Here is a 14,294-nt window from a genome sequence, read left to right on the forward strand (position 1 = left end):
CCTGCCCGCGGCTGGCTTCTGCCTGGCTCCTCCCCTCTGCCCAGGTGGTGGCCAGGACTACCCACGCCTCTCGCCCGCCCGCTGCTCTCTGCTCTGCTCTCAGGGTCCCTGGCGCCTTGGTGGTGCCATAGGTGGGTCCTGGGTCCCCTGACGCGGCTCTGCCTCTCCACAGACCTCACGTGGTGGGCGGTGGTGGCAGCGACAAGGAGAAGGAGGAGTCCCGGGAGGCCAAGCCACGCTCGCTCCGCTTCACGTGGAGCATGAAGACCACGAGCTCCATGGAGCCCAACGAGATGATGCGGGAGATCCGCAAGGTGCTGGACGCCAACAGCTGCCAGAACGAGCTGCACGAGAAGTACATGCTGCTGTGCATGCACGGCACGCCGGGCCACGAGGACTTCGTGCAGTGGGAGATGGAGGTGTGCAAACTGCCGCGGCTCTCCCTCAACGGGGTGCGGTTTAAGCGGATATCGGGCACCTCCATGGCCTTCAAAAACATTGCCTCCAAAATAGCCAACGAGCTGAAGCTTTAACAGGCTGCCAGGAGTGGGGGGCGACGGAGGCGGGCCGCTGGACTTAGCTGCTGGCCCACCGCTCCAGCCCACCTGGGCGAGACTGCAGACGGATGGCGTGTCTCCCCCTGCTGGCACTTCTCCCTCCCGCCCTGCTCAGTTTTTTCTTCCATGTTGTGGGGATGGGAGATGGTTCTTTCCCCCCACGTTGACCCCTGCCCAGATGCCGCCCTCCCCCTCTCCCACAGGAGGTAAAGGAAGGGAGGGTGGGGGCAGGGCTCCCCTCGGTACTGCGGTTGCACAGAGTATTTCGCCTAAACCAAGAACTTTTTTATTACCAAAAAGAAAAAAGAAAAAAAAAATCCCAGCGGCCATTTTTCCTCCCTGCCCCATTGGGACAGTCGAGACTGGATCTGTGGGGTTTCCCGGGAGGGTGGCTCAGGGCTGGAACACTCTCAGGCAAGAGTGGTGGAGCTCCCTGTCAGGCCCTCCGCCAGGCCCACTGCGGGCTTCTCCCCTCTCCCCCCTCCCCTCCAAGCAAACCACCAGAGGTGGCCTTCCCCTGACCTCAGGCCCCTGGGCTGGAGCCTGGGGGGCTAGGGGCTGGGGTGGGGGTGCTGTGCAGCCCTGAGGTGGGTGGGCTGGCAGCGAGGCGTGGGGCTCCAGCCTCCCCCCACACTGTATCCTCTGCCCCCCTTCCCAGAGCTGGGCATTTCCTTCCACAAGCTGCTGTGGGGACCTTGGTCCCCCCCTCAAAAGTCTGTGCCATCTTGTCCCACCCCCTCCCGGGGAAGAAGGCGGGGCTGACCCTAGGGCTGGGATAGGGGAGGGGACTGCTGGGCAGATGGGCTCCTGGGCCCCAGGGGCCGCCTGGGCTGGGCGTTCTCCATTATGGGAGAGCCTTTTGTCTGAAAGCGCAGAGCGAAGCCCGCTCACTCGCCGCTCCTCTTCTCTCCCCACTGCTCCGTTCATTGGCATTAATCTGGGCACCAGCTAGTTCCATAGCAGTGACTTCCCTCACCACTCATCTCTGGCCTTGCCTTTCTTCCTGACACTGTCACCCCTCCTCTCAGGAGACACTGCCCAGAGCCTGCAGGCCACTGGCGGGGGCCGGATAGGGCAGCGGGGCCGGGCCTCTGCCCTCCACTGGGTGGGGGACAGGCCAGGCCACTCCCAGCTTGCTAACCTGTGGCCAGGGTGGGAGTGGCTGGTGGTGGGCGCTTGGCTGGTGGTGGCCGCTGCATCCCTTAATTTATTTCTCTGCTGTTTCTTTTCTTGAGAAATTGGGGGAAGGGGTCCAGCACAGAGGCTGCCCCTACCCTCACCTGAGTTGTACATTTTTTGTGATGGGTTTTATTTTTTATTTTATTATTTTATTATTTTTTTGATTTATGATGACTCCACCCCTACTCATCACCCCCACTCCCAGGCCAGGCTCCTTGGCAATTAAAGCCCTTGGGTCCCAGGAAGGGGCCATGCCAACCTCAGTCCTCCTGCCCCCAAGCCCAGCTTCGGGCTCGGCTCCGACCAAGGGCTCCCTCCCCCCCACCTCCCCTCCTGCCCTATGGAACAGCCCTGGTGCTCCGAGGGGCTGGGAGGGCATGGCTTGGCTCCCAAGGGGGGGATGGTGGCCAGGGGCTCCCAGGCAAGGCAGCCCTCCCCACCCAGCCCCCCACTCCTGCACTTCGTTTCTCCTCTGGATCAAACACGTAATAAAGAGAATGTTTGGAATCTGAGCTACCTCCTCCTCTTTATTCTCCCCACTGGGCAGGGACCCAGTCCCTATGGGCAAGACGCAGCCTAGCCGCCTTCCTGCAGGAGGATGGATTCCTGTCGGGGCCGGGGCGCACCCTCCCTACCCTCATGGCAGTCAGGAAGCCCAGGGTCCTTACACCAACAGGGAGAGAGGACTCAGTGAGCTTGGAAGGTTTTATTTCTTTAAAAAACATTGAAAAATAAACCCATGTCTGCATCTGTTTCTTTCTCTAAGCTTTCAGGTGGCGAGTGAAGTGGGCACCCTCAGAGCTCAGCGCTTCCCTGGAGGCCTCTTGTGTGGCCAAAGCCGGGAGAGCCGCCCCTTAAGACTCAGCTGCTGTCAAGCCCCAGGGGACTCTCGGCCCCCTCCCCCCTCCAGCCCCTCCCTACCTCACCCCAGACTTATTGCTAAAAGAAGGGAAGAGGAAGAACCGCCAACAGGCCAAAATGTCCTCCCCCACCCCCCAAGCTACGATCAGGACCCCCTCTACACAAAGGCTAGGGCCAAAAGGCCAAACTCCAGCTGACTAGGAGGCAGCCACTGCACCCCTCTGGGAAGAGCAAGTGCCCTCAGGCCAGCTCAGAGGCCCTGGGCCCTGAGCCCCACCCCGGCTGGGCTGTGGGAGATGGGCTCAGCTGCCAGAGACGGTCAGAACTGCTGGTCTGCCCAAGATGGTCAGCAGCTGTGGGTCTTTGAAAGACCTGGCAAGAGCTCTAGTCCCTTCTGTCATCAGTGAAGCCAGGGGTGCCCAACACATCCAGCAAACGTGTTCTGGAGCCTCTGGGTGGAGGGCCTCAGAGTGAGGGGGCTGGAGGCTCCAGGGGGGCTCCAATCAGGGTGGGTGGGGGCTGAGGGCCAGGGCGGGCACTGTGGCGGGAGGCAGCCACAGCTGGGCGGATAAGAGGTGGTGGGGGCTGGTTGGGGGCCAGCCGGGGCTGGAGGAAGCGGCCCTGCTGGAGTGGGGGCGGCTGGCGAAGCAGGGTAGGAGCCGTGGGCAAAGGTGGCCTCAGCAGTGGGGGCGGCTGGGACAGGGAGGTGGGAGGTGGAGGGGGGGGTGGCGCAGGGGGCACGGGTCGGGGCACAGATGTTGAGACAGACGTGATCTGGACCTGAAAGGAAAGAGAAGAGTGAGAAGCCGGGCTCCGCCACACCCTCAGCCCAACCCAGGGACGTAGGCGGTTCCTCTCCTCTCTTCTCTGAAGGGTTTCTCTCACCCCTTCTCACCTCGTCATCTTCCTCTAGGGCTGGGGCTGGCAAGGGAGCCCCTCTCCTAGCCTCCTCCATGGGAACCGGGGCTCCAGGGGCCCCATCCTGCTCAGCCTCCCATTCCTGCAGCACCTCCTCCAGATTGAAGCGGCGCCGGTAGCTCACAAAAAAGGTCTTCACCTGGGTCAGAGTCTTGTTCCCAATCACCTCTGCAATAGCCCCGAAGTCTTTGCCGTACCTGCGGATGGCTGCGCGGGCCAAAGGGTAGCAGAGAGAACACCTTAGAAGGAGTTACTTCCTGACCCTTCCCCTCTGCCCAGCTCCTTCGAGGGTGGGGGAGAGATTCTGGGGCCCCCTGTTCCCTCCAAGTCGCACCCACCTTGTACAGCCAGGAGCTGCTCGTCTGTGGTCCAGCGGGAGTTGAACTTGGTGTTGGCCTGAAGAGCAAGGAATAGATCCTTTACACTCAAAAACATAAAAATGGAGGCGCCGCTCTCCAAGCAGCACGCCCCTTTCCGCTCCGCCTCCAGAGAGGACACTTCCTGCACCCCAACTCAAGAGCAGCCTCACCTCAGGGGGGCGGAGTGGGTCAATGCCGCCCTCCAGGGCTTGGCGGAGGCTGCTATTGGTCTGCTTCATGCTTTGCACCTGGAAGGCCAGGCAATGAAGGGATATCAAGCTCTCCGTGCCGGGGAGGCTGTCGGTACCAGCCCTCACCAGGGCTCTAGCTCTGCACACACCAGTGCCACTTCCCACAAAGCTCTTTGCCACCCACCACTAGTCACTCCACCCTCACAGCCACTCAGCAGGGGCGACGCCGTGCTCCACTCCTGTTCACAGACCAGGGGGAGAAATGCCAAGTCACCCAGCAGCGCAGGAGGCAAGGCAGGGGCAGAAGCAGGCTTGGCACCTGGACCGTCTCCCTTACACCTCAGCTGCCCAGTCATGATTCCCAGCTGCCGACTGCTCCCTCTGCACGCCCCTTCTTCTCTCGGGCCCCCACCTGACGCTTGAGGGAGATGAGCTGGGAATCAAGGCCTCGAAGCGTGAGGTTGGCAAGGTCTGGGCTTCCTGACACGGCAGTGAGGCCCTCAGGGCTCAGGTACATGCCCTTGGGGGGGCGCCGCCGCGTCCTCAGTGGGTGGTGGCGATACTGAGAGGCCTGGGCCTCCTTCTTCCCGGGGCCTGGGCGGGCATTCAGAGGCCGAGAGGGCAGAGGCTGCCGGAGAAAGGAGAGGACGGTGGTGGCGCAGCGCCCAAGGAGAGGGCGGGCAAGTGGGCCAGGCCAGTTCTAAGGCCTCACCTCTCTCTTGGGGTCTCCGGCATCTGGCTCTCCCTCACTCACAGCTCCTCGTCCCTCCTCGAGCTCATCACTGCTGACACAGGGCGAGAGAAAGAGTGAGGCAGGGGCAGGGCCCCCAGGAGCTCCGCTTGGCCCCGCCCACCCCCTGGCTCACCCCTGGGCCCCCACCTCTCTTCTTTGTCCTTTCGGCCCCCCAGCCGCCGAGCCTGTCTGTCCATCACGCTGGTCCGGCTCCGGGTCTTCTTCCAAGAGTAGTAATACTTCACCAGGCTGGGGATCAGCTTGTCGGGCAGCTGGAGGGGCAACGCCAGAGGCTGGGGCCACCGAGTGTGGGCCCCGGGCAGGCGCATCAGAAAGGAGGGGCTGAGGAGCGATGGCGGGGGTGGAGGGCTTTACCATCTGCTGGATCCGCTGGAAGCACTTGCCGTGGAAGCCAAAGGCCTGTTCAAACAGCACCTTGTCCTCCACGGTCCACTCGTCGGGGAACGGGGTGAAGTTGGCCAGGTCGGCCAGTGACTTCTCCACGTCGTGCTTATGCCAGAGGAGCATGCCCAGTGCCTGGCCGGGGAGAGGGCACCACTGTCTGAGCCACCCGGGCACTGTCCGGTCCCCCCCAAACCCCTGTGGGGCCAAGGCTCACCTGCTCAATGTTGTAGCCATGCTTCTCCTTGGCCATTGCAATGTACTTGTCAACTGTGGGAGGATGGGGCCGGATCTTGGATGAGGGATTACAACTCCTATTCCTGCCCCCACCCACACACACACAGGGGTACGCCTCCAAGCCTGAGCCCCAGGGCAGGGGTTGAACCCACACCTCAGCCTCCAGCCCACTTCTGGGGCAGACTGGCATGAACGCCAGCCCCCAGTTCCCAGGGATGTGCATGAACCCAGGCTCCCACCCACTCACGCTTGGCATCCGACACGCAGTGGTTGGGCGACCACACGAGCATCCCCTTCAGCTCCTTGTTGCTGTAGCGTGCGGGGCTCTCTGAAAGGCAGAGGGGGAGGGAAGACACTCAGCAGCCTCCAGCGTGGCCTGGACGCATGGCCAGAGGGCGGTGGAGCAGTGGGGCCGGCGAGGTGAGGCCCAGAAAGGAGGAGGGGCAGAGACCCAGACAGGAAGGCAGAGCAGGAAAACTAGCCATGCCATGGGGCCACCCACCCCCGCCTGCCCGCCTGGCTGTCCTTCCAGTGGGCGCCAGCCAAGGGCTCCCCCTAGGTGGGGCTCAGGGCCAAGCCCTGGGCGCCCCTCCCTGTGCAGCCTGCCCTGCCACTCACCAGGCTTGCACTCGGGGATTACAGCCTGGTAATTGGTTCCAACGCGGATCATGCTGTCTGTGGAGCCAGGAGGAGGCAGTCAGGGCTCCAGGGAGGGCGGGAGGATGTGGCGGGGGAGGTGGCCTGGAGTTCTTCCTGAGCACCCAGGGCCCCCACCTTCCAGGAGGCTCACTTTCCCCTCATCTTCCCCCTGTTACCCTCGGCCATACAAGGAACTGGAATAGGAAGAGACCCTGCCTAGTCATAGCCTCTGGGGGTGTGGGGGGCTCAGGGGAGGACGGCGGACAAGGGGCCAGTTTTAGAGCCCAGACCAGGCAGAGCCCTTTGTTCTGGCGGGGGGTGGGGGGCGGTTGGAGGGCTGCCCCTAGACCTGGACCACAGCCCTGCAGGAATCCAAGGCTCCTCCCCACCACATGAGCTTCCCAGCTTGGTGTGGTGTCTTCCCAGACCCTGCCCGGCCAGACCTCAGTCCCCTGCAAGGTGGCCAGGTATGAGGGGCCCAGCCTGTGGGTGGGAGGGTGAAGGACGCCCTAGTCCCTCAGGGCGCGGGCGGGCAGCTAGGGGCCCAGCCCCAGATTCCGTGCCGGCAGCCCCAGGCTTCGGGGAGAAGCACGGCACCGGCTCCAGCCCAAGGAGGGCAGGAACCATCAGGGTAACGCGCCAGTGGTCGGCCACTCTCCCCTCCCCGCCCCGCCCCCCACTGAGTCCGCGGGGGGGGGGGGCGCTTTTAACCCTGGGCCGCGGGGCTCACCGTGCGAGTGCTCCTCCTCGCTGCTGTCATCCTCCGAGGGAGGCTGTCCGCCGTTGGGCGCCGTCTTGGCCCGGCTGCGGGACAGGATCCCGGAGCCCGCGCTCGGCTTCTCCATCACCGAGGGCATCACCCCGCCCGGCTGCCCCGGGGGGCGCGGGAGCCTTCGGAGAGCGACCGGGGGTTGCCGCGCTCGCCTCGAGTGCCGTGCCCGGCCCGGCCTGGAGAGGTCGCCACTGAGGCTGCGAGAGGCAGGAGGTCGGCGTGGCTGGGGTCCGGCGAGGCGGGAGCCCAGCGGGCAGCCCCGCGCTCTCCGCGACCCCCACGGGCGAGGGCGTCGGAAAAGTTTGTGTAGAAGTGGGGTGCGCAGGGGGACGAGCGCGAGATCCGGTGCGGCTGCGGGGCGCGCTCGCTCGGTGCGCTCCCCGGGACGGGGGCTCCCCCGGTGGAAGTGAGGGCGCCCTGCCCTCGGGGCGCCCCGAGCCCCACCGCCCTCCTACCCACGCAGTTCCGCGAGCGGGCACGGCAGCGCCACCGGCGCGCCCCGCGGGCTCCGTGTCTCTCGGTTGCACCGGGATGCCACCGTCCCCGGGCGGGCACCCCTGTCCCGGCCAGACCCCTGCCGGCGACCGCAGCCGGCGGGGCGGTGGAGGCGGCGGCGGGACGGCGCGCGCGGCGGGCGGCGCGGGGGCAGAGTTGCGGGCGCGGGCGGAGCGCAGCCGCGGGCGCCGCCTCGCACGCTCCCAGCGCTCGCTCTCCCTCTCCCGGCGCTCGGGCTGCTGCTCGCCCGCCCGCCCGTCCGCTCTCCGCCGCCGCTCGCTCCTCGCGCACACAATGAAGCTGCTGGCAGGGAAGTAGTGCCGGCTGCGGCCTCAGCACCCCTCCCCCAGCCGATGCCTCCGCCAGCTGAACATCTGGCCCTGGGGTGGGAGGGAGGGCCCGGGGGCGGGGCCGGGGGCCGGGGCTAGACCTCCAGGGGGTGGGGTCAGGGCCGCCGTGGAGAGCGCTTCCCTCCGCGGGCCCCCGGGGCTCTCAGGCTGGCCCCTGGGGGAGACCTCGCTGTCCCCCCAGCAGTAGCCGGGGGTCATCCCCACCCACGCGCACACCAGTCCCACCCCCCAGTGAGCTCGGTTGGCTGCCGCCTGCCCCGGGGGCCCGGAGGCCGCCGGCCTGCCCGCCCGGGTGGAGCCCAGCTTTTCCTTCATTTCCCTTCCTGCCAAGGAACTCCCCGCCCCCCCTTCCGCAGGGGGGACCCCCCCCTCTTCAGGCGCCCTTGGGGGCCAGAACGGATGGGAGGCCGGACAGGCCAGGAATGAATTCCTCCAAGAGCTACTCGGCCAAACCCAGCTTCTGGTGCATCTGTGGGTCCCCAGGGGTCACCCCGATTCCCTTTCATTGCTGCAGTGTACACCCCCAAACGGCCTAAGGGAATGAGAGGTGCAGGGAGAGGCCTGGCCTGCGGGAGAGGGGGAGCCGGGTCTCCTCCCCACTGGGTTCCCTGTCACCCCCGCGGGGAGCGGCAGCCCCCTCCCCCCGGACAAGCTCGGGCAGAGTGACAGGCCGGGAAGCGGGCAGAGCGGCACAGACGGCGGTGGGGGTGGCGGTGGCGGTGGGGGTGGGCAGGGAGTTTCAAAGCCAGACCCAGCCACCCTGCCAGGCACACAAAGAGCCAGCGCGCACCCCGGCGGCGGCTCGGAGCCCGCGAGCCGTGCGGGCCCTTCCCCGCAGCCCCGGCACGTGCGGCCGCGCACACGGGCCCCAGCCCCCACCCGCCGCCCCTCGCAGCCGGGCCCCCGGCTCCTGGACACACCTCCACCGGGCACACCCCGCGGTGCCCGGGCCGGGCCGAGCCGCACTCGCACCCTCCGCTCCCTCACTGCCCCGGCCGCTCTGTAATCAGATTCCTAAATTTAGCAGCAGCCCAGGGCCCAGCCGGGCTCCCCGCCCCCACCCTGCCAGCGGCCAGCGGCCAGGGTCCTGCGGTCGGTTCAGGACCTGGTTGGGGCCTCCCGGTCCTGGGGGCTCCTGCGGGCGGTTGGGCCGAGTCAGCCAGGACTCCACCCGGCTGTGGCACAGTCGGGCCACCCTGGGGCCACCCTGGGGCCACCCAGCCCGCGGCCACGTTGCCCGCCGCACCTCCAGCCAGAGCTACGGGGCCTTTTCCTCCGCTTAAGTCACGGATTGGGCACGCAGCCCCAGGGTGGGGAGGTCTGGACAAAGGAGGGGAATGAATGGGCCCAGGGCAGACCCGACCGAGGGGTCTGCTACGCGAGGAAAAGAGCCTCCATCCAGCCTGACCCTTCCCGAGCGGCAGGGTCCGCCCCGCCCCCAGCACCTCCAGCTTCAGAAGGCTGTCATCTCTGTCCCCTCCGGCCTGGCAGGCAGCCATCGCTGCACACAGCCCTCTCCTAGGATGGAGTCTTCCATCTTGCCCACACCGGAACCCCATTAGGCAGGGCCTCGGTTGGGTTCCCCATCCCCCACCCTGGCCTCCTCTTTCTACCCAGACCCGGCGTCCTGGGCCCAGCCCCGCGCCCCAGGCCTCAGCATCAGGCATATTCTGTCCCCTGCTCCAGGGCTGCCCCGGGTACCCCCAGCCCCTGGCATGCTTCCTGCCCCAGCGTCCCCCACCACGCACACGTGTCCACATAAGAACCTAATTCTGTTCTCCCATCTCCCTAGAGCCTGGAGCTCAAGGGGAAGATGCTGCTGGGGAGGTGGGGGCAGGGAGGGGAGGTTTATTCCTTGGAGTTGGAGCGGGAGTTCCCAGGCCCTGGTGTGAGGATGCTTTTGCCTACAAAGTGGGACACAATAAGAGAGGGATGTTCCTAGGAATTTGGGGGTGACTGTAGGGGCCACAGTATCCAGACAGGAGGGGCATCCCAGTGAGAAAACGCTCCCCAAGGGCAATGGCGGCCGGGCGAGAAGGGGGAGGGGCAAGGCCCCACCCTCCCACCTGCTGCAGCTGCCCCCTCCCCAGCTGGCCCCCTCTTTTGTGCAAAGCCACACAAAGGACAAGGGGCCCCGGTCGGCCTGGCCATCTGCTCCCAGCAGCCTGAAGGCTCTTAAAGAGACAGCACCCCCTCCCTGCCGCCCTGGGGCTGTGGGGCCGAAGGGAGTCGGCTGCTCTGCTCGGAGGGACCTGGTCTCCCTCGTGGAGGGACCAAATCCCACACACTCTCCCTGGCGCCCCAGCCCCGAGGTCGGGCATCACGCTCCCCCAGGCGAGGGCGCAGAGGTGCCACGTGGCCAGGGAGGGACCAGGGGTGCGGGAGGGAGAGGAGAGGCAGCCGGGGAACCAGACCCTCCGCCCCTACAGCTTAGGCAGCGGAGGGGCCAGCACAGCTCCAAAACGGGGACCGAGAACCGGGGTCCCTTCCCTCCCTGAGGCCATCTCCGGGCTTGGTGAGACCTGCTCCCCGTTCTGCCGCCATTCTCACGGAGCGCTCCCCTCGCCCTTCCTGGGGAGGAGGACAGGGCCTCCTTCCTGGGGGCTGCTGGCCTCCTCGCCGCCCTGCAGCAACCCCGTGATCCGGGCACAATTATGTCCTGCATTTTCCCGTGGAGGAAACTGAGGTCGCTCGGCCCCCACCCAGGCCTCCTCAAAGCCTTGGCCGTGTCTGAGCCGCCTCCCGCCCTAGGCCTAGATGAGGCTCCTCACCCCCGAGATCCCCAGGGAAACCAGACCAAATCCCTTTGTCACTCGGCGAGGGACACGTTTACATTATTTGTGTGACTGTTTATATCTTGTCTGTCTCCTCGCTGGGCTTAGGCAGGGACTGTCCACGGTGCTCATTGCTGCGAAGTTCTCAGGGCCTGGCATGGAGCAGGCACTCGATATTTGCTGAAGAATAAATGCCAGGAGCCCCAAAAGCCTTCCTCTTCCCGGGGCTCCTCTGCCGCCTGCCTGTTAGGCACCTTGCCTCCTCCCTCCTCAAGGTGAGGCAGAAGGGACAAGAGTTGAACAGGGATGCTGGGAGAGGGAGGGAGGGTGACCTTGAATGAGCCACCCAGCCACCGGCCGCCCCTCACTGCTCCCTCCTCCCAAAGGCGGGGCAGCGCCAGCCAATCCTGAACTCACATCCCTGCCAGACAGACTGGGACTGTCCCGAGCTCTGGCCGCTGCGGTGTGGTGCCTGGGACCCCCGCCAGGCCCTCCGTGGCCACAGCCAAGGGTCTAAGCTTGGGGAGGGAGCAGCAGGCAGGCAGGCAGGCAGCCCCAGGGTGGGGGAGGGAGGGTGGCAGGATCTAAGCAAAAACCTGGCTGAGACATAGGGGGAGCTGGGAGGAGGTGCTCCCTGGACTGGAAGCCTGGGGAGAAGTGAAGCAGGGACGGAGGAGGTGGGCTCCATTGAGAAGGAGCTTGGGGAGGGCGAGGGTGTGTGTGGCGCGCCCCCCCCCCGCCCCCCCCCCCGCCTCAGTCCTGCCCAGACAGGAATGCATTGATTCCTCCCTTCTCCACGCCCCCCCTCGCCCTGCCCTGCAGCCCACTGGCAGGCTGTGTGGCCCAGGGCACTGCCCTCCCCCTCTCTGGGCCCAGTTGGTAACCTGGACTGGCCCACACTCCCACCCAGGGCTGTGCAGGGGCTGACAGGAGGTGACAATCCCGTGCTGGCGCGGCCTCAGCACTGCGGCTGCGTGAGAACAGAGCTGAGGGGTGAGGCAGGCACATCTGTGAGTGGAGCTGGGGGAGGGCAGGGCAGAACCCGGAGGAGATCAGCAAGGGGACCCCAGGCTTCCTGGCACCCACCCCGGGAAACCTGACTCCCTGGGCAAAGCAGGGCCTGGGAAGGGAGGGTCAGCAAGACCTTAGCTGAGGTAGATGCAAGGAGGTGAGGGGGGTCCCTGGACCCATGAGGGGGCAGTTTCCAGATCCGGGAGCCCAGGCTGTTTTTCCGGAAGCCAGGAAGGGGACCGCCCCTCGCCCTCACCTGGGCAACAGTGGGCGCCCTCTGGCGGTGATAGTGTGAACCCAGGGGTCCCGCCTCAGCCTGGGCTCAGGGTGCTGAGCCCGGCATTCTCCCAGGGCCGGTGCATGGGATCCAGGTCCCCTGGGCCATTTGGAGTTACTGAGCTTTAGATCCAAGTTCCCGAAAACTTCCCTGGTCCAGAACCACCTAGAACCTGCCAGAATAAAGTCAGGTGGAGTACAAGCCCCCAGTGCAGTGGCAGAGGAGACAGAAACAGCAGGAAGAATGCAGGCATAGAGCTGGCCAAGATCTCAGACCTTGTTTCTCGCTTGCTGTGTGGCCTGAGGTGAGTGACTTGGCCTCTCTGAACTTCTGTCCCTCCATCTCTCAAAGGGAACAATAATTCCGACCTCATCCGATTGTTGGGAGGATCCAGCATCGTTGTAGCTGGAATGTGATTAGAGCCTCAGGGATACTGGTCTCCTTCTGAAGCAGGGGCCCCCACTGAGCACCCCAGCGGGGCTGGAAGCCCCTTTCCTGTTGTGCGAGGCAGCCAGGCTCTGTGGGCCAGCGCAGGCCATGGCCACCTGGGGCTCTCAGGGCGGACCTTCGGAGCTAATAGCCCTTCCTCTGTGACATCCGACACTTGACATCCTCCCTTCAGATGTGTCCACTCCTCCAGATTCCTGCTCCAGTTTGCTCTCTCCATCCAAGGACGCGTAGCTGGATCCCAATCCTTAGACGCTGCTCTGCTCACGCCCCACCCCTGCTCGGTGACACTCCATGGTCCCCGTGGCCTTCGGGCAGCGTGGCCTTCTCCTCTCCCAGGTCGGCCCTCAAGGGCTTTCCAGCCTGTTTCCGATCCAGCCAAACAGGTGTGCTCGCCATCTGCTGAGTGCCGCCTGGTGCCCCGGAGGGCCCCATCCCCTTGCCAACCCTGGCCTGACCCACCTACTTGCATCCCTCATGCCCAGCCTGGCCCTGGGACTGCTGGCTCCTCAGACAAGCCGTGCCCTGACGGGCACATCCAGGGCCCCTGGGCTGGCACAGAGCATCCTTCCTGCTCCCCTCAGCTCCTCCTGCACCCCACCCCCACCCACCGGCTGTAGGGCTCCTAGCACATGACCTTGCCTCCCACTTCCAGAGAGAATTGAGGCCATCTGGCCGGAAGCCCTCCCAGGCCTGCCCCACACCCAGCACCCGCTCCTCCCCTCTCACCTCCAGGTGTAGTTGTGCCTTCCGCCTCCAAGGCCAGCCTCGTTCCCAGGCTCCACACACCACACACACACACTCCACCTCCCCTCACACACTCCACCCCCCATACACACACTCCACACACTCCACACACACACACTCCATCCCCCCCCACACACACATACACACACACACTCCCCCCCACACACACACTCCACCCCCACACACACACTCCACACACACTCCACACCCCCCACACACACACACTCCACACACACACACACTCCACCCCCCCACACACACACTACACACACACACACTCCACACACACACACATACACACACACACACACACACTCTCACACACACACACACTCACACACACACTCCACACACACCACACACACTCACACACACACTCACACACACACACACTCACACACACACCACACACACTCACTCCGGAGCACCTTGGTCCTCATGTATCTTTCCTCCTCATTATTTCCCTCGGTAGATCAACCTGCTTAAATCCCTCCATCCTAAACCTCCCACCCCCACATACACTCACACACACACACACACACACACACTCACACACACACACACACTCCACACACACACACTCACACACACACACACACACACACCACACACACTCACACACACACCACACACACTCACTCCGGAGCACCTGGGTCCTCATGTATCTTTCCTCCTCATTATTTCCCTCGGTAGATCAACCTGCTTAAATCCCTCCATCCTAAACCTCCCACCCCCACATACACTCACACACACACACACACACACACACACACACACACAGTTCCACGATCGTCTCTAAGGACCCTGTCAGCTGAAGCTACAGCTGCCTTTTCCTTCGTTGAGCTGAGCTTCTTAAAAGAGTTGCTCCCACCCTCCATCCTTGAGCTCACCTCCCACTCCCGCCCCAACCCCAGGCAGTGCCACCTCACCCTCTGCCACTCCACACAGACTGTTCTCGCCAAGGTCACCGCGGCTGCTATCTGTAAACCCCAAGGACACTTGGCAGCCCTGGTCTCACCCACCTCTGGACAGCAGCTCCCCTGGCTGCCCTCCTGGCTGCCTCCAAACCTTACTGTTGGTCTTTCACACCCACCCCAGGCTGTGGGCACTCCAATCGCCCACCCCAGGCTCCGGACCCCATAGCCAACCAACTGCCTTCTGTCCATCTGAGCTTGGTTCTCTCTCAGACCCCTCACACCGGTCCGTCCAAAGGGATCGTAGTCTCTTCCCCGCTCATTTGCACTGCCTGCCCCCTCCCAGTTCCCCTTCCCACCGGTTCCCAAAGTAGATACTTGGAAGCTGCCCTGGACTCCTCCCCGCGCTTCACTCCCATGTCCACCAGCCT

At 64.7% G+C, this 14,294-nt stretch overlaps 2 protein-coding genes across 13 annotated transcripts in view; one reads left to right on the forward strand and one right to left on the reverse strand.

Annotated features, from left to right (window-relative positions):
* MARK2 (microtubule affinity regulating kinase 2) overlaps positions 1-2,248 on the forward strand; it is a 56,696-nt gene extending 54,448 nt beyond the window's left edge. For all 10 annotated transcript variants that reach the window (XM_070427338.1, XM_070427340.1, XM_070427342.1 and 7 more), the window contains one exon: positions 173-2,248. In XM_070427338.1, coding sequence (XP_070283439.1) covers positions 173-533 — 361 coding nt within the window. In that variant the 3' untranslated portion in view covers positions 534-2,248. The remainder of the gene's footprint in view (positions 1-172) is intronic.
* RCOR2 (REST corepressor 2) lies at positions 1,864-12,999 on the reverse strand. 3 transcript variants are annotated; one of them, XM_070427351.1, is made up of 13 exons: positions 12,932-12,999; positions 6,807-7,045; positions 6,056-6,112; positions 5,685-5,765; positions 5,418-5,470; positions 5,174-5,335; positions 4,946-5,070; positions 4,778-4,847; positions 4,478-4,693; positions 4,045-4,122; positions 3,854-3,911; positions 3,493-3,722; positions 1,864-3,377 (listed from the first exon to the last, which is right to left on the reverse strand). In XM_070427351.1, the coding sequence occupies exons 2-13, from the start codon at positions 6,931-6,933 to the stop codon at positions 3,063-3,065; spliced, it is 1,572 nt and encodes a 523-aa protein (XP_070283452.1). In that variant the 5' UTR covers positions 6,934-7,045; positions 12,932-12,999; the 3' UTR covers positions 1,864-3,062. The 3 variants fall into 3 exon arrangements, with proteins under 3 accessions (XP_070283452.1, XP_070283451.1, XP_070283453.1); XM_070427350.1 differs by lacking the exon at positions 12,932-12,999 and having other exon boundaries at positions 3,655-3,722; positions 6,807-7,363; XM_070427352.1 differs by lacking the exons at positions 3,493-3,722; positions 12,932-12,999 and having other exon boundaries at positions 6,807-7,363.
* Between the last annotated feature and the right edge of the window lie 1,295 nt (positions 13,000-14,294).

This window comes from Myotis yumanensis, unplaced genomic scaffold (genome assembly GCF_028538775.1).
Source record: "Myotis yumanensis isolate MYYU_CA2020_CCGP unplaced genomic scaffold, mMyoYum1.0.hap1 SCAF_10, whole genome shotgun sequence".
Taxonomy (NCBI): domain Eukaryota; kingdom Metazoa; phylum Chordata; class Mammalia; order Chiroptera; family Vespertilionidae; genus Myotis; species Myotis yumanensis.

What these genes read in the sequence shown, in the direction of transcription:
- RCOR2 (XM_070427351.1), bottom strand. Translation starts at nt 6,933, where the DNA reads ATGCCCTCGGTGATGGAGAAGCCGAGCGCGGGCTCCGGGATCCTGTCC. An exon ending in CCGGAGACCCCAAGAGAGAG is followed by an intron (nt 4,694 to 4,777) that starts GTGAGGCCTTAG and finishes TTTCTCCGGCAG; the next exon opens with CCTCTGCCCTCTCGGCCTCT. An exon ending in CCCTAGAGGAAGATGACGAG is followed by an intron (nt 3,378 to 3,492) that starts GTGAGAAGGGGT and finishes CTTTCCTTTCAG; the next exon opens with GTCCAGATCACGTCTGTCTC.